General features: G+C 41.2%; 2 protein-coding genes and 1 pseudogene across 2 annotated transcripts; all 3 read right to left on the bottom strand.

Moving 5' to 3' along the window:
• Positions 1-1,347: 1,347 nt before the first annotated feature.
• LOC105901593 (tubulin alpha-8 chain-like) lies at positions 1,348-5,759 on the bottom strand. Its single transcript, XM_031581952.2, has 4 exons — positions 5,550-5,759; positions 2,883-3,102; positions 2,623-2,771; positions 1,348-2,375 (listed from the first exon to the last, which is right to left on the bottom strand). Exons 1-4 carry the CDS (start codon positions 5,550-5,552, stop codon positions 1,401-1,403), a joined length of 1,347 nt encoding a protein of 448 aa, XP_031437812.1. The 5' UTR covers positions 5,553-5,759; the 3' UTR covers positions 1,348-1,400.
• Positions 5,760-9,880: 4,121 nt separating this feature from the next.
• LOC105901623 (tubulin alpha-8 chain-like) lies at positions 9,881-12,190 on the bottom strand. The gene is made up of 4 exons (XM_012829109.3): positions 12,002-12,190; positions 11,653-11,872; positions 11,395-11,543; positions 9,881-10,912 (listed from the first exon to the last, which is right to left on the bottom strand). The coding sequence occupies exons 1-4, from the start codon at positions 12,002-12,004 to the stop codon at positions 9,935-9,937; spliced, it is 1,350 nt and encodes a 449-aa protein (XP_012684563.2). The 5' UTR covers positions 12,005-12,190; the 3' UTR covers positions 9,881-9,934.
• Positions 12,191-16,594: 4,404 nt separating this feature from the next.
• On the bottom strand, positions 16,595-23,532 carry LOC116223695 (annotated as a pseudogene).
• Between the last annotated feature and the right edge of the window lie 157 nt (positions 23,533-23,689).

Here is a 23,689-nt window from a genome sequence, read left to right on the forward strand (position 1 = left end):
CAAGCGGTACTTGCTTATCAGCCATACATCATCCTTTGCCAAAAAGTCTGCGCGATCACGAAAAACTCTTTCTCTCCTTATTGCGCAGTTGGCAATATCCTCTAACAACGCCAATGCAGCCATATCTCCTACTGAAAACTAAGACACTATCAGACTTTTTATAGGCTATAGATTGAGCGAAATGTTTTACACGCGTTTTTGTCCAATGGACAGAGCTGTGGACTGATGCAATTTCAATTATTCAAATTGTTTAATTTATTTTATTGAGCGAAACATTAATTTGGCCTTACCATAAGCCCTAATGGTGATGGTGACGATGATGAAACTGTGTGTCAGCGCTCTGAGTTCCCGAATTCCTGCAGTACTCCATTATTGCCACAAGAAAATATGCTTACGCCAAGTTGCAACCTGACGTGGAGATAAGTACTTTGCCACGTCTATGATCTGTACTTTGACGTGGATTTGATCGTACGAATACTCTAAGATCAAATCTGTGCATAAGAACTTTTTATAAATGAGGCCTCTGGTCTTATCCAGCTCCCCTGGTCCCCCTGTACACTTGTGGTGGTTAATGTGTATAAGAGTCTTAAGTTTAGACATTCTCCCTGACAATGATGTGGCATCAGCTGGCTCTGACCTGTTGAGGGATGGTGTTGCACCCAAGCACTGTGGTGTCCCATCAGCCTGCATAAGCCTCTGATCATCACATAAAGAGATAATGAAAGCTAGTTCTGGGTTTGAAGACCAGCTCTGACACATTCTTTGCCCAAGAGAAGTAAACAAACTGTATGAAATGTAGTCTGAGAGGGCTACTACACGAGAACATACATACTTGCTGTTGCACGCATTATATATAAAGTAGCCACCTTATATCTGGACAAGTATATATGTAAATCAATGCAAATAGAATTTTGCCAAATAAAAAATGTTTGCACTGCAAAATTGCAGTAGGGAGTCAAACAATCTATGGATGTACAGTAAGACTGCAAATTGTACTGTTCTACAGCAGTTTGAAAGGAAGAGGTTTCTATAAAACATTAATAAATGGGGATGTGAGAAATTCAACTGGCATTTCACGCCATTTGGGTCAGAAATCCCCCAAAATGCAAAAGCATTTACAACAATCATTGCCAGATATGTCAACTTGGTTTGCACGCTCACCAGCCTTTATTTGGGCCATTCATGCAGTTGGCGGTTGCAAAGGAAAGGCTGATTGGCCATTAGCTTGCTAGTGTCAAGAACTCCATATTGCCTCTACATTTTTGTCAACAGCTACAGGTTGAACTAGTGGCCCAGTTCTTGAAATTAAGCGCTCATATACTCTTAGAAACACACACATACAATACATTCAAATGCCAGTTTTTTAATTACAATGCAAGTACATGTATGAACATAACATTTTAGTACTCCTCCTCATCCTCACCATCCTCTGCAGAATCTGCCCCAACTTCTTCATAGTCCTTCTCCAAAGCAGCCATGTCTTCTCTGGCCTCACTGAACTCCCCTTCCTCCATGCCCTCACCCACATACCAGTGCACAAAGGCCCTCTTGGCGTACATCAGGTCAAACTTATGGTCCAGACGAGCCCAGGCCTCAGCGATAGCAGTAGTGTTGCTCAGCATACACACGGCCCTCTGCACCTTGGCCAAGTCACCACCTGGCACCACTGTTGGAGGCTGGTAGTTGATGCCCACCTTGAAGCCAGTGGGGCACCAGTCTACAAACTGGATGGAACGGCGGCTCTTGATGGTAGCAATGGCGACATTGACATCTTTGGGCACCACATCCCCACGGTAGAGCAAGCAGCAGGCCATGTACTTCCCATGCCTTGGGTCACACTTCACCATCTGATTGCATGGCTCAAAACAAGAATTTGTGATCTCAGACACAGACAGCTGCTCATGGTAAGCCTTCTCTGCAGAGATTATTGGAGCGTAGGTGACCAGGGGGAAGTGGATGCGGGGGTAGGGCACAAGGTTGGTCTGGAACTCTGTGAGATCCACATTCAGAGCACCATCAAAGCGCAGAGATGCAGTGATGGACGAGACGATCTGGGCAATGAGGCGATTCAGATTGCTGTAGGAGGGACGCTCAATGTCCAGGTTGCGCTTGCAAATGTCAAAAATGGCTTCGTTGTCCACCATGAAGGAACAGTCGGAGTGCTCTAGAGTGGTGTGGGTGGTCAGGATGGTGTTGTAGGGCTCCACTACAGCAGTGGACACCTGCGGAGCAGGGTAGACAGAGAACTCCAGCTTGGACTTCTTGCCGTAGTCTACAGACAGACGTTCCATCAACAGGGAGGCGAAGCCAGAGCCAGTTCCACCTCCAAAGCTGCGGAAGATGAGGAACCCCTGAAGACCCGTGCACTGGTCTGCCTGAGAGACAAAAACAAAGACAAATTCAGTTACCACATCATTGTCCATAACCTCATTGGCAATAGCACCAAGAGGATCCATCTCGCAAACAAAGAGCAAAGCTGGCTGCAGGTTTTCTGAGGAGACAAATTCTACCAAATTTGTTACAGAATCTAACACAAAAACATACCACCATCTAAGGTCAAGATGTTGAAGGTGTTTCCACCCTTGAGAAAGTGAGCAAGCAACTTTTAGCGCCATCACCTACCATTTTACGAATTCGGTCCATGACAGGATCCACAATTTCCTTTCCGATGGTGTAGTGGCCACGAGCATAGTTGTTGGCTGCATCCTCTTTACCACTAATCAGCTGCTCCGGGTGGTACAGCTGACGGTAGGGCCCATTACGGATCTCATCTGTCATGAGACATCAAGTCAGTATTTTACAAAGCCAATTTTTCATTTACAGTAATCCAAAACAAAGGCCCAAAAGACCGGATGATCATTTGAAATAAACTGTTGACCCACCTATAACTGATGGTTCCAAGTCTATGAAAATTGACCTAGGAACATACCTCCCAGCACCAGTATCACTAAAGAACGTGCTAAAGGAGGAGTCCGTTAGAGAGCGGCTGTCTGTAGCAACTCTTCCATCTGGCTGAATGCCATGTTCCAAGCAATACAATTCCCAGCAAGCATTGCCAATCTGCACACCAGCTTGGCCAACATGTATAGAAATGCACTCCCTCTGTTAGATTAGAAGAGTACAATAAATTAGGGTTACCAGACGTCCTCTTTTGCCTGGACATGTCCTCTTTTTGAGGCCTAAAAAATGTGTCCGGCAGGGATTCCAAAATCGTCCGGGATTTTGCCTCTTCGAATATTTGTGTTGCGTTTCTCTGAGTCTTACACAAACTAGTGTTTCTCGGAAGTGACTACGGCGAAATGGATGATAAAAAGCTTCTGAATGGAAAGTTTACTTTTAAAAAGTGTGTTGTGCAAAAGAAGCGAGCTTCACTGTTGTCTGAAAATGTCAACAGGCAGCTGGCTCAAAGCAAAGAAGTAGTAGGCTTACTTTTTATTGGTAACCTAACTGTTACGGACTGACTGCTATGTTCCCAGCAAACTTGAAAAAAAGAAAATATTAAGCCATGGTTTAACTGCACTATAGGCTGAGTCCTTGTTTACCTGAAATGTGCACTTTATAATTCTATTTTGTACCGCCCTGTTTGGCAATGTTGGTTTTCAATAAAATAAAACATTTGCATAAAGCAAGCCAATCCACTTTTCCATGTTGATAAGGGCATTCAAATAAAAATTAAATGATGGAAAAAATAAATAAATGAAGGGACATTTAGAATAGATAGAAATTTGCGATTAATCGCGATTAATTTTGAGTTAACTATGACATAAATGCGATTAATCGCGGCACTAATACGTATCCTACATAAACTATGGAATCTATTTAAAAAACGATTAAATTAAATGAATAATTTCTTATTTTCTTTGGTATTTTTGTCATATACAGATATGCAATGATGATTGCTGGGTAATATATATTTTGTTGTCCAATGTCAAGATGCATGATGCATGATATGCTTTTTCAATGGACAGGATAGCCAGCCAATTCAGCCTCTCCTGCTCCATGCTGCCCCTCAGGTGGGTCTTAATGAGTTTCAATATGGAAAAGGATCACTCGGATGTTGCCACTGTCACAGATGTCAGAAACAATAGCAGGGCAGTGCACACCACTCCGAAGGTGGATGTTACGGAGTGATAATCCACAATCAGCATCATGGCAAATTGGGAGACTGAGGACTGCTGAGCAATCTCTGCTCTAAAACAGGCCCTGAATGAGTTGTGCAGGAAACGTTATTGCTATGTCCCTGTTGTAGTTGTCAGACAGACGTTTTGCCTTGTCATATAGCTCATCATCGCCTACGAGCTGATGGCCACTACAACAGGGACATAGCAATAACATCTCCTGTACAGCTGCTATCATTCAAGCTGCCGTGCCCCTACAGGTTGTTATAATTTCAGAGTCAGGTCGCCGCCGAGCGCCTGTTTCATTGTGTATGTGTTTTTCAGATGTGGGTAAAGCTGCTGTGTGTGCCGCCGTACGCTTCAGCACTTTGACCGTCTGTTTACTTTACCGTGTGTCAGAGTGCTATCCATGTTTCTTTCTCTTTGACCAGTCTACTTTCCCCAATACAATAGCCGAAGTAAGTAATTCGACCGTAAAATCCAACATATTGCTGGTAAGATATATATACATACATACATATACGCCTATATATATATACATACATACATACATACATACGCCTTTATAATACAACAGAACAATCCGGCATAATTACATTACGAGAGTATGTTAACTCCACTCCAGTGTCTTATTGAAATAATTCACTCCTGCTACCATATATTATGACATTTATTAGCTTGTAGCTAAATATTATTTTAACTACGCACTTTAACTTCCTGTAAACACTTCTCGCTCCGTATTCGTTCGTGCAATTGGCTGTCAACGGTCGATGCTGGCATATCACAGGCATATCCCGCCTCCTGCCAGTGGCATGTACTTCCTGATGCCACATGCCAGTTAAAGATTTAACTCCCTCTCCTCTTTTTCACAAACTCAAATCTGGTCACCCTAACTAAGTATTAAAACTTTCCATCCTTAAGATGAGACCAATACCTGACCCATTATCCAGGTCAGGGCCAAGTTTAAGTAGAGGTCCGCGCCGAATCACCGAACGCGCTAATTTACGCGCGCTTATTGTCATACATTCATATCGATGTGAATCAATCAATACTAATAAAACTTTAACTCTGATGTGTTTTTGTTTCACTTCACAACTTATTTACTGTATAATCCACGAAGTATGCTTAGTATTACGCCACCCGTAATAGAAAATTGGTCATGATAAATAAAATCGTCGCACTCACTGTTCGGTAAAATGGCGCATCGGAAATTGCCAACTTCACTTTGGAAAAACAGCTGTCACTCAGCTTTTAACAGACCAATACATTTCAAACACGGTGATAGTATCCACAACTAATTCGTCCTTCATTCTACCAAATATGATGAAACGGCATATGGTATTGAACCCGTGAGGCAAGCGTGAGTAGAGTTTTTTTCGGTTATCTGGCGCGGACCTCTACTAAGCTTAAGAGTAAAATAGAGGCACTCACCATACTTGAAATGAACGAAAAGAAAAATCAGCCCAAACGGAAAGCTCTGCGTACACCAAATTATCCTTCACAAAATAATCAAGAAAGACTTGAATTACTTTTGAGAAGAGACCCACAGAAAACCTTCAACGTCCTATACTACTGAAAAGAACTGCCAGACTCTCTAAACGTACTAGTTCCGTGATCAAGCATTGAACAACCTTCTTCTTCTTCTTTTTCTTCTTTCTGGTGGGTTACAGCGATAATAGCGTATACCGCCACCTACTATACAGGAGTGTGTACTTATGCCAAGGCTAGACTATTATTGAAATAAATAAATACAATTATTTACATTACGTTCAGAAACATAATAATAGCTTTGATTCTGTCTCTTTGCATCCCTTGCTCCTGTAGAATATAATTTATAAGCCTATCATTTTCAGCTTCGACCTCTTCATTCTGAAATAATAATTTTTCTTACAATTAAAAATATCTTCCTTAACATAAGATTCAGTAAATTCAAACCATTACCCTTTCCTATCAGCTTTAGTGTGGAATTAAGACCTGTGTGACCTAGGGCCTATAAAACGTTGTTACGCACAGATTTGATATTAGAGTGTTCGAACGATCATTAGGGCTTATGGTAAGGCCAAATTAATGTTTCGCTCAATAAAATCAGTTAAATAGTTTCAATAATTTAAATTGCATCAGTCCACAACACTGCCCTTAGGACAAAAACGCGTGTAAAACATTTCGCTCAATCTATAGCCTATAAAAAGTCTGATAGTGTCTTAGTTTTCAGTAGGAGATATGGCTGCATTGACTTTGCATGGTCTCTATCTTTATTAGACTTTTAGCTTCACCTTTTCCTAATGGACCCTTAATGCCTATATTTTCTTTTTCCAGAGTCTTTTTTGCTATTTTATCCCTTTTATTCCAATATGCGCTGGTACCCTGCAAAACTGAACTACAATCCCTAGGTTCCTAATGTTTGCTAAAAGATATTTGAAATAAAATAAGATCATCTCGTGAGGATGTCCCCTCAAAACTTTGCAAGACTGACATGGAGTCAGTACATATTTTTTATGAGGTTTTATTTCTTCAATCCATCTCAATGCAGCTGTAATTCCTACCATTTCAATTGAATAAACAGATAAATAATTAGTTATTCTAAATTCATATCTTCTTTTAAATTCTGGGATATAAATTCCTATACCACAGTGCAGAGTGCTTGGGTCCTTGGATCCATCTGTAAATATGTTAAGGAATCCATAATATGAAGAATTCAGGTAATTTTGGCAATACGCTGCAAAAAAACTGTTCATCTGGAAGTTCTTTCTTTTGATTTTCCAGTTCTATGTCTATATTTGGGAATGGAAGTATCCATGGAGGAACACCACTCAGAGCTAATGCTGGACTAAACTCTAGATGTTTCATTCCATACTGATCTGCTGTGTTGTCTATGCTCCATCCACACCCACTAGACTTGGTGTAATATTCCCAATAATCCTTAAATACTGATATTGCTGGATTGTTAACACTTCCCTGCAATCTGACCCAATATGTTAGTGAGAGTTTAGTAAATCTTAGACTGAGAGGGGTTTCCTCTGCCTCCACCAGTAGAGCACCTGTAGGTGTTGTTTTCATGACACCTAAGACTATTCTTAGGGCTTTAAACTGTATTCTATCTAGTTTATTCAGGGAAGTTTTACAAGCTGAGCTATATACAATACAACCATAATCAAAGCTTTATATAAATTCATCAAAGGTCTATCTTCTGCCCAGTAATGACCAGTCACCATCCTCATCAGGATAATTACCTTTTTACACTTTGTTTCAATATATTCAATATGAAATTTCCATAAAAGTTTATCATCAAACCAAACCCTTAAGTATTTGAACTTCTCTCTTCTTTCAAGTGGTTGATTATAGAGCATAATTTTCAGATTTCCAGGTACTTTCTTCCTTGTAAAATACATGACCTTTGATTTTTGAATAGAAAACTTAAAACCCCAGTCTACTCCCAATTGTTCTAGAACTTGAACATCTTTTTGAATCTGGTTAATTAAAGTCCCCACACCATATTTCTCTATGACTTTTCCTAAAGATACTTTGTAACATCTCATTAGTCAGAGCTTTACATGGATTATAGAAATTAACAACATAAAATGTTCCACTGATCCCATCAAATATTTCAGTTACCACACATTCATGTTCTTTAGTTGTATCAATGTGCCTGTATGGGACTCCATTTTTCATAAATGTTATACAACCTCCTCCTCCTCATTTTTTTTAACCAGTAGTGTTTCCTCTGAGATTTTTGCTGTACATTCACAACTTTAACAGATTTGTTAAAAGTCAGGGGTACTAGGTCTACTGACCTGCTGAATTCTTCCTTTTAGGTGATTCCTATCATTCATTCTGCTTATATTTGACCTGCTGGCATATGAATTCCATGTAGATTGCTCTGGAATACAGGTAGGAGCATCAGGCCTAACATCTTTCTTCTCATTCTCAATTTTCTTAAGAGCCTCAGCATAAGACACTCTATGTGTAATCTTATATTTCTGGGCTTTCCTGGCCTCTGTTTGTTTCTCACATCCACCATATACCGCACTATGATCACCTCCGCAATTGCAGCATTTTAACACAGCATAATTCCCACATTTCCCATATTCGTGTTCTCCTCCACATTTAGCACATCTAGGTTTTCCGCTACATGTCCAAATCTTTGGCATTTATAACATCTTAGTGGAGGTGGGATATACTCTCGTACCAGGTAGGACAAATAGCCCATTTGAACTCTAATAGGCAGCCCCTTCTTAAAACATAACAAGGCAGACATGCTTTCAGTTTTTCTCCTTTCCATTGATCAATCGTTTAGCATTCACTAAGTCATATTGCTTACTCCCGCAATCATATTTATTTATTTCATCCTTCATACTCATACGTCAAATATTTATCCCTGTACTTATGGACATTCTACTTCTTTGCACTATTGTTGTGTTAAAATTCACAGCTCCTGTATACAGGCATTCCTCTTGTATATACTTTTTTAGACTTCTTAGACCATTGCACTGTTTGTATTGTTTTGTGTTGTGATGTATATTCTGTGTAAGCACACTGAGAGCCACTTTACCAAGACAAATTCCTTGTTTGTGCAAACTTACTTGGCCAATAAAACCTGATTCTGATTAATCTCTTCAATGGAAACTGAAGTTGGAATCCCTGATATGACCCCTCTTGCCTTAGTTGTAGTACCTGGAATGTGTGAAGTTATCTTAAGGTTGTTAAGTGTTGCTTTCTTAAGAATGTTGTTTTGCTGTTCTTCAGAATTTGCAAAATTCAGAATTCTCCCATTCCCCATGAGTCGTGCATGATTAATCTTGCCAATTTCCTTCTCTATTGCCTTCATAATATGTATTGGGTGTAAATCTGGTCTTTCTTTTTGATCAAATTCTATAACTACTTTCCACACTTCATCCTGTGATCTATCATTCAAAGATACCTTACTCTTTTTGACAACAGTCTCTACAGATTCACCCCCACTACTTCCTGATCTTTGCCTTACTTTCGTCTTTTTTCTAACTTCTTTCCATAACATTTCATCATCGTCTCTAGAGCACCAAAAGTCCATAAACAACCGTCTGAGTCCTCAGCCATTGTCCACTTTAAGCCATGACAGAGCTAGGAGAAGACGAAATGCGTATGGACCAAGATGACCACCCTCCCATCCCAGCTGGCTGGAACATGCACATCACTGCGCTAAGACGGGAGCTGATTCACCAACAGTATAAGAATAAATGCACACATGTTCACATTTTCTTCAGAATGTTTTATTTAGGCACGTTTGTTCAAAGAACCCTCAATAGTGGACAGAGTTCGGCAACAACCTCACTAACAGACTCATTCAAGTCCCTTTGTGAATGAGAAGAGGATGCTGGTGCAGCAGATGCGGCTTCTGGTGCTGCTCGTGCTGCAGGTGCGGCCGCTGGTGCTTGAGACGTGTTTTCTACCATGTCACATACTTTGCTTTTGCCATTACGCCACCAGACAGGCTTTCGAACAATGTTTTGGCCTGCATCTGCTCTTCCATCAGCAGAACGTCGATTTCAGCCTCACTATAATTCTTCTTTTTACATGTTTCTTTCTTGCCATTGTCACAGAGTTTGTGCATTGAGGATGCGCTCTGTTTGTGCATTGAGAATATGCTAATTCCATTAAGTCGGGGCACTTTTGAGGGCGGAGAAAATTCAGCCTCTAAATTTTGTCTCAACAGCTACAGGTTGAACTCCTGGCCCAGTTCTTGAAGTTAAGCGCTCATATGCCCTTACAAACACACATACAAGACATTACAATGCCAGTTTTTTTTATTACAAATCAAGTACACGTATGAACATAACATTTTAGTACTCCTCCTCCTCCTCCTCACAATCCTCTGCAGAATCTGCCCCAACTTCCTCATAGTCCTTCTCCAAAGCAGCCATGTCTTCTCTGGCCTCACTGAACTCCCCTTCCTCCATGCCCTCACCCACATACCAGTGCACAAAGGCCCTCTTGGCGTACATCAGGTCAAACTTATGGTCCAGACGAGCCCAGGCCTCAGCGATAGCAGTAGTGTTGCTCAGCATACACACCGCCCTCTGCACCTTGGCCAAGTCACCACCTGGCACCACTGTTGGAGGCTGGTAGTTGATGCCCACCTTGAAGCCGGTGGGGCACCAGTCTACAAACTGGATGGAACGGCGGCTCTTGATGGCAGCAATGGCGGCGTTGACATCTTTGGGCACCACATCCCCACGGTAGAGCACGCAGCAGGCCATGTACTTCCCACGCCTTGGGTCACACTTCACCATCTGATTGCCTGGCTCAAAACAAGCATTTGTGATCTCAGACACAGACAGCTGCTCATGGTAAGCCTTCTCTGCAGAGATTATTGGAGAATAGGTGACCAGGGGGAAGTGGATGCGGGGGTAGGGCACAAGGTTGGTCTGGAACTCTGTGAGATCCACATTCAGAGCACCATCAAAGCGCAGAGATGCAGTGATGGACGAGACGATCTGGGCAATGAGGCGATTCAGATTGTTGTAGGAGGGACGCTCAACGTCCAGGTTGCGGTTGCAAATGTCAAAAATGGCTTCGTTGTCCACCATGAAGGAACAGTCGGAGTGCTCTAGAGTGGTGTGGGTGGTCAGGATGGAGTTGTAGGGCTCCACTACAGCAGTGGACACCTGCGGAGCAGGGTAGACAGAGAACTCCAGCTTGGACTTCTTGCCGTAGTCTACAGACAGACGTTCCATCAACAGGGAGGTGAAGCCAGAGCCAGTTCCACCTCCAAAGCTGTGGAAGATGAGGAACCCCTGAAGACCCGAACACTGGTCTGACTGACAAAAACAAAGACAAATTCAGTTACCAGATATCATTCTCAATAACCTCATTGGCAATATCACCAAGAGGAGCCATCTTGCAAACAAAGAGCAAAGAGTGCGGCTGCAAGTTTTCTGAAACACACTTGGACAACATGGTATCGGCAGACTGACTTGAAAAGAATTATGCACACTGATGCCCATTACTAGTCAAACAAGCCTACCCATTGTAGACATAACACAATCTACCTCAGCCGTCGGTAAAACTACAGCACATTTTTGATTTAGGAGGTGGACCATGAATCCTCAGAGCTTCATGTCCCTTCACTACACCCACATATCCATTTGTACATACTTGGTGTCAACTAAGGAGACAAATTCTACCAAATTTGTCACAGAATCAAAACACAAAAACATACCACCATCTAAGGTGAAAATGTTGAAGGTGAATTTTCCACCCTTGAGAAAGTGAGCAAGCTACTTTTAGTGCCAACACTTACCATTTTACGAATCCGGTTCAGGACAGGATCCACAATTTCCTTTCCGATGGTGTAGTGACCACGAGCGTAGTTGTTGGCTGCATCCTCTTTACCACTAATCAGCTGTTCTGGGTGGTACAGCTGACGGTAGGACCCATTACGGATCTCATCTGTCATGAGACATCAAGTCAGTATTTCTCAAAGCCAATTAATTTACGGTAATCAAAAACAAAAGGCCCAAAAGACCAGATGATCATTTGAAATAAGCTGTTGACCCACCTATAACTGATGGTTCCAAGTCTATGAAAATTGACCTAGGAACATACTTCCCAGCACCAGTATCACTAAAAAACGTGCCAAAGGAGGAGTCCGCTAGAGTGCGGTTGTCTCCAGAAACTGTTCCATCTGGCTGAATGCCATGTTCCAAACAATACAATTCCCAGCAAGCATTGCCAATCTGCACACCAGCTTGGCCAACATGGATAGAAATGCACTCCCTCTGGAAGATTAGAAGAGTGCAATAAGTATAAAAACTCTCCATCTTTAAGATGAGACCAATACCTGACCCATTTTCCAGGTTAGGGCCAAGTTTAAGTACTAAGCTTAAGAGTAAAATAGAGGCACTCACCATACTTGAAATGAAAGAAAAGAAAAATCAGCCCAAACTGAAAGCTCTGCCAACACCAAATGCACCTTCACAAAGTAATCAAGAAAGACTTGAATTACTTTTGATAAGAGACCCACAGAAAACCTTCAGCGTCCTATACTACTAGAGAGACTCTCTATCTTACCAGTTTGGTGATCAAGCAATGAACAACCAACGCTGGGTCTGTCTGATATAGTGATGGCTGTGAAGAGGTGTGGCTTCTAATTGGCACCTCTTGTCCAATGTGGAATTTGCTAATTAACCCACCTGTTTCATTCACCTGGTTATGCAATACGGTGCATACCGGATGTAAGTGTTTAAGCATATTTGTTGCAATATGTCAGTTCTCGACTTAACCCCTGAAACAGAGAGCAGTGTCTCTTAAATGTTTTGTCTACATCCAGGGAATTCATTTTGTGATCACTCTTGTGATCATTGCTTAAAGTTTGGCGTTTCCTGTCAGGCGCTCATTTTCTGAATAACCCACACACTGCAACTGCTTAGTATCCTGTTACAATGTAATACAGCACACAGACACGTGTCTTTATCTCTGGATCTCGCTTTCCCCATGCAATTTGGTGTAATATAACATAACATGATTTTAGCATGAAGTTACCATCCACCTGATAGTAAGTAGCTGGGTTTCCACACAGTGACACTTCTGTCACGACTCGCCTCTGCTGGCCGCGAGATCACTGACAGTCGGTTAAGGACTGGAAAGCCTTTACCGGAGAATAGTTAGCTATGTTCTGGTGCGCTCTGGCCAGGGCTCACCAATTGACATCAACACGGTGCGGGAGGCTACGGGTGAGCTCTTACAGAATCTTCATGCATGGTGTTTTGGCCAGTTATTTCCACAAACTTCAGCAGGCAGGCAGGCAGGCAGGCAGGCAGGCAGATTGTGTCACTGCCAACAACATGAATTGAACAACATATTAATTTGTACCTGTTGCAACTGCATTGCAGAGTGTCTTCCCACAGTCAGAGCTGGCGACCTTCATGTCCCTCACTAAGGCAGACAAGGAGCAGCAACTAAGCTAGCTCACCATGATAGTTACAGGCATCCGCCTCTTCAACAAGGACTGTAGGAAAGGAGGCGAGGGCATTGGGGACGGTAAGACCTATGAAATGTCGCATTCTAATAAGTAAAATAGATGTTGAACTCTTTAGTCCACATTGTTTCCTGTTGACTGTCCTTTTAGAGTCACTCCTACATCCCTGTATTTTGCAGTGCAAAAAATGTTAATTTGGCAAAATTCTATTTGCATTCATATACAGAATATTTTTCCAGATATCATATGGTGGTTACTTTATGTATAATGCATGCAAGAGCAAGTATGAATGTTCTCGTGCAGTAGCCCTAACAGTAGGGTGACCAGACGTCCCGGTTTTACCGGGACAGTCCCGATTTTGAGCTGCGTGTCCCGAGTCCCGACAAAAACCTGTCGGGACGCTAAAATGTCCCGGTTTACACCAACCACTATGAAATTGTCCCGGTTGTCAGCGATTACATAGCCGATGTGGTCTTATTATTAGGGTTGGGTACCAAGAACTGGTACCAATATAGAACCGGTTCCAATACAACCGGTACCTACCCGGACCGAAATGCAACGCAGATTTCGGTGCTTCATTTCGGTGCCTGAGCCAATTGAACACGGTCGCTAAGCAGATTCCGTGGGGCACATGTAAAACTGCCCCAGCTCCCAATGTAAACTTTGTCCTGTGTTGCTCACGCTCGTTGGTGTTTTCATAGCAACAGTCTTATGACAGTGAAGAGCAGGCAGCATTTCATAGAGCAAGCACAAACAGAACTAGCCATCAACCTTTTAACAGAGAAAATACCGAAAGGTAAACGGTAAAAAGTGTGGCTGTATTTCGCACAAAAAGATTCAAACATCGCGACGTGCAGCAAATGCAACAAAACAATTGCGTGAAAAGAGGGGAGAGAAGGCAAGAGTCAACGGCAGATCAGCAACCGAAGAATGAAAAATAAACGAAGATGACAGCTAACCTATGGTAGTCTCTTAAAGGGACAGTACACATTTTCTCGTACTCAGTGTGTTCAAGTAACAAGATTAACTATAAACAAGATAGAAAAGATAGGTATAAACAAATCATAAAATGGTGAAATTTCATGAAATAAATGCAAACAAAATAATACATTTTTGACTCCAATATGCTCATATTTTTGCAAAAGAAGTTTGAAGCTGTTGTTTGTATTTATTTATATTTATTTAAGTATACTATAAACTGTTGTTTACAGTTATATAATGTTCATAGTTTGAAGTTAAAAAGTTTGAAGCTGTAGTTTGAAAACAAGTGTTTTGTATGTATTTATATTTATAATATACTTTAAACAGTTGATATATTGTTCAATTTGAAGAAAAACAATTGCCTTGGGAATAAAAAGCCTTTCTTTAATGTCGTCAATCGTTGCTTTGTGCTTTAAAAAAAAAGAAGTATCAGTTCAGGCACCGTTTAGGCACCGGTATCGTTTTAAAAGTATCGGTTTAGCACCGGTATTGGAAAAAAAAAAAACGATACCCATCCCTACTTATTATAGCCCGATCATTAACTAAACCCATGTAGAAGGACTAATAAAGCGTCCAGCAGTTGATTTGAACAATGTGTGTGTGTGTCAGTCAATCGTAGTGGTCTGTGTCTGCATAATCTGTGCAGCCAGCGTTACAATGTATATTTGTAAACATTGTTGCAAAAGCCTCTTCTGTCTGTCTCGTTTTAACGGTCAGGCTATATCAATAGCTAGTCCAGGGCGATGATTATGCAGCGTTCTGCACACACTGCAAAACCTCATTTTCTGTAAGCCATGGTGGTAGCGCAGATGTGAAAGATCATGTGAAAACAGCCAAACATAACCCCAGGTGGGTAGAGGCAGGGGCTAGCAGCGTAGCCACCTATTTTAGCAATGTTAGCGCTGAAAGTGGTGAGCTCAAGCGGGCTGCTCAGGAGGGGACGTTAGCCAATAAAATTATACTTCAGCAAATTCACTCCTCTAACAAATATACGGAATGAATGTTTCCAATAGGGTGTGTGTGTGTTGTTGTAATAACACTGGTAACACTTTAAGGGTACAGGATACAATTATCATGAATTCACACATGAATTCATTGATGTAGTATATGTATTATTATGCATTATGTCATTAATGATTTATGTATTACTGCATTCCTTAATATCCCATGAATCATCAGGAATTGACGTGTTCATTTGTCATTCGTGACCTCATAAATGAACAACACAACTAAAGCATTAGGTACGGCACATCATTATGAATTGTGATTTAATAAGTATGATCATGATTATTTCTTTTTATGCAAAACAATGTGGTCATCACTGCGCAAATTCTGATTTGAACACAACTTGTGCCTAATAATGTACCCACCTAATGCTTTAGTTGATGTGTTGTTCATGCATGAGGTCATGAATGAGAGGCTATGAACTCATGTCAATTCCTGATGATTCATAAGATATAAAGGAATGAAGTAAAGCACAATAATAATTCATAATTCATGTACCCTTACTGTAAAGTGTCACCATAACTTTAGTTCAAGCCTGTGGCAGCAGTTCAAAATAGTTTGTTTATTGCCATGCAATGAAAAATACCTTTTCACAAACTTTTTCACAAGTTCAGTGGGTACATTTTCCAAAAGAATGCTTTAATTCTGAAAAATAAAGTTGGTCCCACACAAAACTCACTCAATGTCTTTTAATATTTTTTCTTAGATATGTAGGCTACATAGAAAATGCATGAATAATAACTGAGATACCCCATTATGTTGTGAACAGTAGGCCTACGTGTGCTGTTGGCAAAATCTATGTCTATGTCTGACCTGGGCTGGCACATGTTCAGGATAAAAAGCGTGCACGAGCATTACGGTCACGGGCAAAGTGTCCCGGTTTTAGGTCCGGGAAATCTGGTCACCCTACCTAACAGGCTACATTTCATACAGTTTGTTTACTTCTCTGGGGCAAAGAATGTGTCAGAGCTGGTATTGGACAAACCTAGAATTGGCTTTCATTATCTGTTTACATGATGCTCAGAGGCTTATGCAGGCTGATGGGACACCACAGTGCTTGGGTGCAACACCATCCCTCAACAGGTCAGAGCCAGCTGATGCCACATCATTGTCAGGGAGAATGTCTAAACTTAAGACTCTTATACACATTAACCACCACAAGTGTACAGGGGGACCAGGGGAGCTGGATAAGACCAAGATGTGAACATGCATCTCTGATTCAGTTCCATACATGCTTTATAAACCTAAACAAAAAAAACTGTGATATTTGTTCTTTGATGAGAATAAAGCATGTTCCTTTTCATTCGCTGTCTTAGAATGAACTCAGAGACCATACAGTTAGGTATTACGAATCTATGTCACTTATAAAGTCAAAGATGACTATTAGCAAATTGCAGATTAAGCCCCTAACAACCTCCTGTGATTCAGAACATATTTACATTGTCAGAACATGATTTTCAAATTAAAGTCCATTGCCCCTATATTGTCAAACATTTTCATAGAAGCAGTAACTGTCACCAGTAGAAAATGGTATGACTTTCCATTTTGAACGATTATATTTATTAATCCTGTTTCTTGCATAAGTAAAACTGAGAACGATAAAACACCTATTTAGAACATAGCTACTCATCAACTGATCTGGTCAAATCTGTTTTGGTCATGATTGTAGGTCCTGGCTTTCCACCTCGTAGCCCTGCCAGATCTGCCAGACCTTATGTTTAGGGACATTGGTTTCGCCATCTTTTTTGGTCTGGCAGCCAGCATCTTTTGTCTGGTATGTCTGAGTCAAATTGTTCCTCCTCATGTGGCTCAGGTTGGTCTGCACTGAGTGAGTCACTTTGCTGCGTAGGTTAGCCTGAAACAACAACAACACATTTCATGTAATTTAAATCGCCTGGCTGCATCTGCAGGGATAGAATGGACAATCAAGCACTCGTGATCTTTAAAATTTGTTGTTGTGTTTTTTTTATTTTTATAAAACCTTCACAAGAGCTGTCATGGTGAGGTACCAGATTGTTTTAGGGCTAGGCTGACATCTTTTAAACACTGATGCACGTTAAAGGATAAGTGCAGCATAAAATGTACTAGTTTGACCTGCCGCACTGAACAGTGACCAGATTTGTTGCATTGCACTGTTTTGCACTGCAGTTTGTAAAAACTACAGGTCAATGTATGTGCATGATGTGTTTGCTTTAAATTCTACACCATTTTTTTAATCTTTTTCAGCGCACAGGGTAATTAATAGAAAAGAAAGGCATTGAGTCCCACCTGTGAATATGGGGTGACACATGCAAACTGCTGATGCAGCTCCAGGAGATGGATTAGCTCTGGACACTTTTTTGCTTTTTCTGTGATGGCCTCAATGTACTCATCTGGTTTGAGTGCAAAGCTACACGCTGCCTCCTTGGAGGAGAAGGCATAGTATTTCTCCTTGTGTTTTAACACCCCAATCTGGGGATTCCCTAAAGGTAGGAGGAAAAAGACTCTTAGAAACGGAATTTTAAGTGGAACGTAACCTGGGTGGACACGGTGTCTTTTACATTATACCTGGAACTAGCAGTCCATCTTTCGTCACGAGTGTGTAAGTTGTAGTTGGTCAAAGTTGGCTGTGGTCTCGTGTTGGAACCAGTCCTGTGATTTGTACTCGGATGGGTTGATCCTTTCTTCTATGGGAAGTAAAGAGAACAATACAGAGATTGTTAAGAACAAATAGAGAAAAGGGGAAGCCAAAATTAATGCAATTCGGATGTAACAGAGATAATCAGTGCTTGTTCTGTTTTCACATGGTCCAACGTTTCTCTAGTAAATCTCTAGGGTTCAAAAAGCCTGCACTCGAGTTCAAATTCTGCCAGCTTTTTGTTAAGTCGCAGTTAATGCAACATGATAATGGGACCTACCGGTAGAGAGCTGCTCAAACCCCCCAGTATCAAAATCCTGCAGTTCGCAAATAATTGTGATGTCTAGAAGCTCTACTGTACTGTACTGAACACTGCCCACCTGCACTCTCCTCAAGTCTGTCATCGTCGCTCTTGATGTCCGCACCGTCCAGCATGGCCTCCAGTTGACCCTCCAGCAACAGGTGGGACTGGGCGGTCAGGAAGGGCCTCAGGCTGACTACCATGTTGTTGAGGATGCTGAGCAGGACCATCTCGTCCTGAAAGCCGGCCCAGAGCTTCGACAGGCCTGTGAAATGAGGCTGGCAGAGGCAGATGAAGGTGAGTAGGCACTGCTGCTGTAACACAGCTGCAAAGCTTTAATGTCGCATAACGGGTGCTGATCCGAGGTCATTTGGATGTCTTATATCATTGTGCAAGAGTCATAGATATGGACAAAGACCAGGGGCGTTTCTAGGATTCAAAGAAAGGGGGGGCTTAGCCCCAAGGGGAGTGGCATGTTTGCGCGCTGCAATTTTTTTTTTTAAGGCCCATTTGGGGCCGCGGATATCCATTGTTTCAGACAGTTCATAGATTGGTTTAATCAGAAAGAGTGTGATTTTGCTCTGTAGTTTTGCTTGCATTCAGTATAACACAAGAGACAGAATGACAGGGTCATAGTGAAATTTGACAACACAAATATACCAGCTGTGGTGAAATGACCTGTTCTGAGCACCAAAACTGTCCTGTGGGTAGCTCTTCAGCTTAACCTGTCTGGGCCCTGTGTCTTTTTCACCTAAATCATTAGTTGCTGCAGCTGCTTGGTCTGTCTCTTCCTCTCTCTGACTCTCTGCCTCAGCCTCTCCTTCTGCATGACCCTTTAAGATAAGTTCAAACATTGAAACATTAACTGATCGAAATCCAGAAGCCAATTTTATGACTTGGCATAAAAATATCATGTAATAATCTAGTTTAGGCTAACCCTTGGAGTAGCCTAGGCCTGACAACAAATGCCTATACATTTCTACCACAGTAGAAGAAAATTTAAAAAACTCCACTCATTTCCTTCTAGACCTGTAGACCACTAACCTCCATCACACCGGCTCCTTCAGCCCTGTCAATCTCCTGCTTCTCTCTCTCATCTGACTGGGCGGAGCTACCACCTCTCCTAAAGAATGTTCTTATATCCATCTGGTCAATGAATTGGATGATATACCGGTACAATAGCGTTATGAGGGACACTATGACATTTAGTTTTCACTAGCATTAACTGATTATAAATAACAACATTCTATAGGGACTGATAATATTGTTTTGAAATACTAGAGAGATATATCAATGCAAAGAATAGAGAGATAGTTATTTCTTGTATTTCGAATTCGCTCGTTCACACTCTTGCTAACTGGTGACAGTTTCTAACAAAGTAGCAAGCTAGCTTAGTTTTAACATAGCCCACTACAATTATTCGCTTTCATTTGCCTCATATCAAGTAAACCTAAAGCAGGTAACACTCGTTAACAACTACAGATAGCCACATTCTATAACTTCTTGTACTTACAATTTCACTCCGTGCATAATTTACTTTGAACTCCTTGTCTATAATACTGGCTGTCGTTGACGAGAGACGGTACTAGTGCCCGGGGTTTATATCGTAAAGTATGATGAAAGGCTATTGGAGTATAATTTGAAGGGGGAGTAAACATACAAACCAGAACGCACGCATATAAGTAGCATGTTAGAGTTATAATTAACTTGTCCGTGTGAGAAACAATAGTTTAATTTTTTTTATTAAAATTTGTTTTAAGCCAATAATGCCAAATGATTTGGGGGGGCTGAAGAACATTTTAGGGGGGCTTCAGCCCCCCTAAAATAGGCCTAACGACGCCCCTGACAAAGACCATCTGACCCTGAATCAGAAAAAGAAACCACTGAGCCATATGACAGCCTTGCTACTTGCTATGTTCAAGAAATGTAAATTAATAATTGGCCTAATCTGCCTGCCTGCTGAAGTTTGTGGAAATAACTGGCCAAAACAACATGCATAAAGATTCTGTACGAGCTCACCCGTAGCCACCCGCACTGTGTTGATGTTTCGCGTTGCCTGTTGAGTCTGTGGATTGTGCAGACGTCACTTTAGCTGCATGCCCTTATAAGGAGCTGGCGGGGCGTTTCTGTATGAAAATTCAGGTGCACGAGAACGCGCGTTTAATTTAAGAATCAGTGCACAGCTACGGACACTTTGGCGGTTTAAGAACACATTTCCTATAGGCCTGGCCTATATATTAAAAAAAAAAAAAATCCTAAAATAAAAAATGAAATGTTATTCCTTCAATATGTTTTTATGTGAGGTAAACACTATTTTGCTTCACAGCACATTTTACAAAAAGATCATTTCAAAATCTATCCTACATACTGTCAAGTTATGCCAAATGTAATAAAATGACTATCTAAAACTCTTGTGATATTAGTACTATATGATTTTAGAGATTTTAGAGAGTCCAAAAGCATATAACATTACAAATGGCTATAAGCAGTGCCGCCGCTCCCATAACGCACACTACGCGCTGTGCGTAGGGCACCAACTCCTGTGGGCAGGGCCGGCGATTGCTATAGGCGAACTAGGCGACTGCCTAGGGCGACAAATGGGTTGGGGGCGCCCTCTAGGGTCGCCCTTAGACCTACTTCCCATTAATCATAGTGAGAATAACAAGCAAATTAAAACATGTTTATTAATCATGATCATCCTAGGGCGCCCCTTCAGCCACACGTTTACTTGTCAACCCGATTTTTAAATTGAATTGATGGTTATTGTCGATAATTTCCTAATTGGGGGGGGGGGGGCGGTTGCGTTAAGTTACGTTAGATTACGTTAGTTACGTAAGGGCTCCTGCACACAGCCAGGGTGGGGTGAGCGTGTTAGCTACGTGGCATTCGCAAAAATGAAGCGGTCTAAACCATCTGGAGCACAGGGACGAAAACGAAGAAAGGAAGAAGAGGAAAAGAAAGCCAAGTATAGAGGTAAGTCTTCTCATCTCAGCCATTAAGGTGTCAAACGAAATAAATGTAGTATTGTGCATCACCTAATATTGGACGTTTCATTGCTGTCACTTAGGCTAGCTATAGCTAGCTAGCGACTGTTACTTTGCTAATTTGCTACGTAGGCTATTACTAGCAAACGTAACTTCACTGATAACCTACATGGATGTAAATGTCAAAAGACCAGTATCTGGATAACGTATGCTAGTTATGAAAACTACAGTTGCTGTCTACATTCATTATAAATGGCATAAGTTCTGTTTAGTGAATTCACAACTAGCAGGTGCATACACACAGTAACCATTTTGGGGATAGTGGTGTTCACCCTTCGGTACAGTTCCTTCCCAGGAATATACTAAAATATATATGTTTTTTGTTTTGTTTTGTTCTCATTTTTTATTTTTGTTTTAAATTGGCCAGATGCACTCAGGCAATTTTTGCAGAGGCCGGCACCTGCTGGAGAAAGGACGCCTGATTCGCCTCTGTAAGTAGCCTACACAACTAGTAATATTGTTGCTGTTTTTGTTATTGTTATTATTATTATTAGCAATTATTACTTTCATAATCACATCACATTAATACTACTAATTGTAATCAGTAGCCTAGTATTATTTAGCCTTGTAGCAGTGGTGGCAGTAATTGTAATGTATCTACTACAAGTTACATGGTCAGATAAAATGTATTAATGCAACTATGTGGTAGGATGATAGAAATGACCAAATGCAATTGTGTAATGAACAGCATGGATGAATTCTGTGTTTAAATACAGCTGCAGGAGAAGGGACATCCAGTAGTTCTCAAGGGGCCAGTAACACACAGGCCAGGAACACACCGCCTGCATCAGGTGAGTCTATTTAATAGTATTTATTCAAGCCACATCCATACTTTAAAGTACAATAGAAACATGTTAGCATGTATTAAATACAATAGCTTGTTTTCTTAAAGAAGTTCAACCACATTCATGATCATTTCACTTATTATATTAAACACTGCGTGTCTGGCTATACAATATGCTTGAATACAGGTGAAGGTGAAGGGACATTCAGGACCACATCAAGCACTCAGGGCACCAGTGAAACTACACTGCCGCCTGCAGACACCTCACCCTCCGCAATTCCTGATATCCAGGGAGAACCTATAGATCCTGCTGACTGGCCAGCCCTCTGTGATCCGGTAAGGATAGTTAGTTAGTTTGCAGAGGACCATACCAGACCAGTCCAGACTTTACATTTCCAAAAAAGAGATGATGGGAGAAGCTGCCACCACAACCACTTCTACAGGAAATTAGTAAATGGGGAGAAAATCAAGAGAAGCTGGCTTGTATGTTCAAGGAAAAACAATACTCTGTATTGCTTCTGCTGCAAGCTATTTTCACAGAAAAATGACCACCTCATCAGTAGTGGCCTAAATGACTGGAAGAATTAGTGAGGTATTTGAGATATTTTGTAGTGGTACGTACAGTATCCATAAAAGCTCTTTTGTTTGTAGAGGGTATAGTTAGGGTATAGAGGGTCATAATTTGCTTACAGGTGCTTAAGAGTGTTTTGCACAGTTTATGGTTTTGCACAGTTTATGGAGTTGATTTAGTCCTAACTTTGAGTGTGTAATACATTATTTTAAATAATAAAAAAGAAAATGTTCTGAAACTATTCCGGTGTTTTTTGTCCATGCACCATTTATTGTTGAACTGCAATGTAGAATAGTAGAATTATAAGTGGGTGAAAAAACTGCTATGCAAAGTAAAGCGGTTAAGTTAATATATTTCTCTTCAGTGATGTTAAGTATTGTGTGTGTGGGGGGGGGGGGGGGGGGGGGGGGGGGCGCAAAACTCAATCTCGCCTAGGGCAACCAAAGGGCTAGAGCCGGCCCTGGCTATAAGCCTATATGGTTTAATTTGGGATGCCATTATGAAGGGGTCCTTGGAAAATGTTCTGCCCTATGAGGGGTCCGTGGCCCCATATAGTTTGAGAACCCCTGCTTTAGGCTACTGTAAACTCAGTGGTCAGGCTACATACTTACGGCGAGATGATTCATGTCAAAGTAGACTTGCATTTTGATGGTGTCGAGAGCAGGACTTCCCTGGACCATGAGCTTGTCTACGCATAGCTACAGGGGAGACGTTACAAGCCATTATCAATTGAAGTTTGATTGTAATTGTAAAGTATTGTAAACTGCACAGCTGATGTTCAGCTATATTATCTTACCTCAATAAGTCTTTGAACATCTTGCTTGGTTAGAGTACGATCAACATTGAAATGATTCAGTGGATCTAAAACAGTGGCCTTGACCTTCGAAAAGGGGAAAGCCACTTATCGTCTGAAAAATTAAATATAACAATTTTTTTATTTAACTTTATAAAACATAATAATGTTATCACTTACCTTAAAAGCAAATAAGGTTTCAGCCACTGCCGGTCCTTTGCTTGCACATTCCTGCGCAATTTCTCGAATAATATGTCTTATAACACTTTCTGCTTGAGCATTAGTCATGTTCTGTTTTTAATTCGCGATGGAAACGGGCACAGACGCGCATTTGCTTTAGCGAAGTTTTCGTCAATGCACTTAAAATAGTTGGACAGAAACCCTGCCACTTACTATCAGGTGGACGCTTTGGCATAATAATATCATGTTATGTTACATTACACGAAATGCCATGGGGAAAGCGAGATGCAGAGATAAAAAACACGTTTCTGTGTGCTGTATTGCATTGTAACAGGATACTAA

The sequence above is a fragment of the Clupea harengus genome, chromosome 15, assembly GCF_900700415.2.
Source record: "Clupea harengus chromosome 15, Ch_v2.0.2, whole genome shotgun sequence".
Classification (NCBI taxonomy): domain Eukaryota; kingdom Metazoa; phylum Chordata; class Actinopteri; order Clupeiformes; family Clupeidae; genus Clupea; species Clupea harengus.

Coding starts and splice junctions, on each gene's coding strand:
- LOC105901623 (XM_012829109.3), bottom strand. Junction 11,544..11,652: donor CTTGGAACCATCAGTTATAG/GTGGGTCAACAG, acceptor GTCTCATGACAG/ATGAGATCCGTAATGGGTCC. Junction 10,913..11,394: donor TGAACCGGATTCGTAAAATG/GTAAGTGTTGGC, acceptor TGTTTTTGTCAG/TCAGACCAGTGTTCGGGTCT.
- LOC105901593 (XM_031581952.2), bottom strand. Junction 2,772..2,882: donor CTTGGAACCATCAGTTATAG/GTGGGTCAACAG, acceptor GTCTCATGACAG/ATGAGATCCGTAATGGGCCC. Junction 2,376..2,622: donor TGGACCGAATTCGTAAAATG/GTAGGTGATGGC, acceptor TTTGTCTCTCAG/GCAGACCAGTGCACGGGTCT.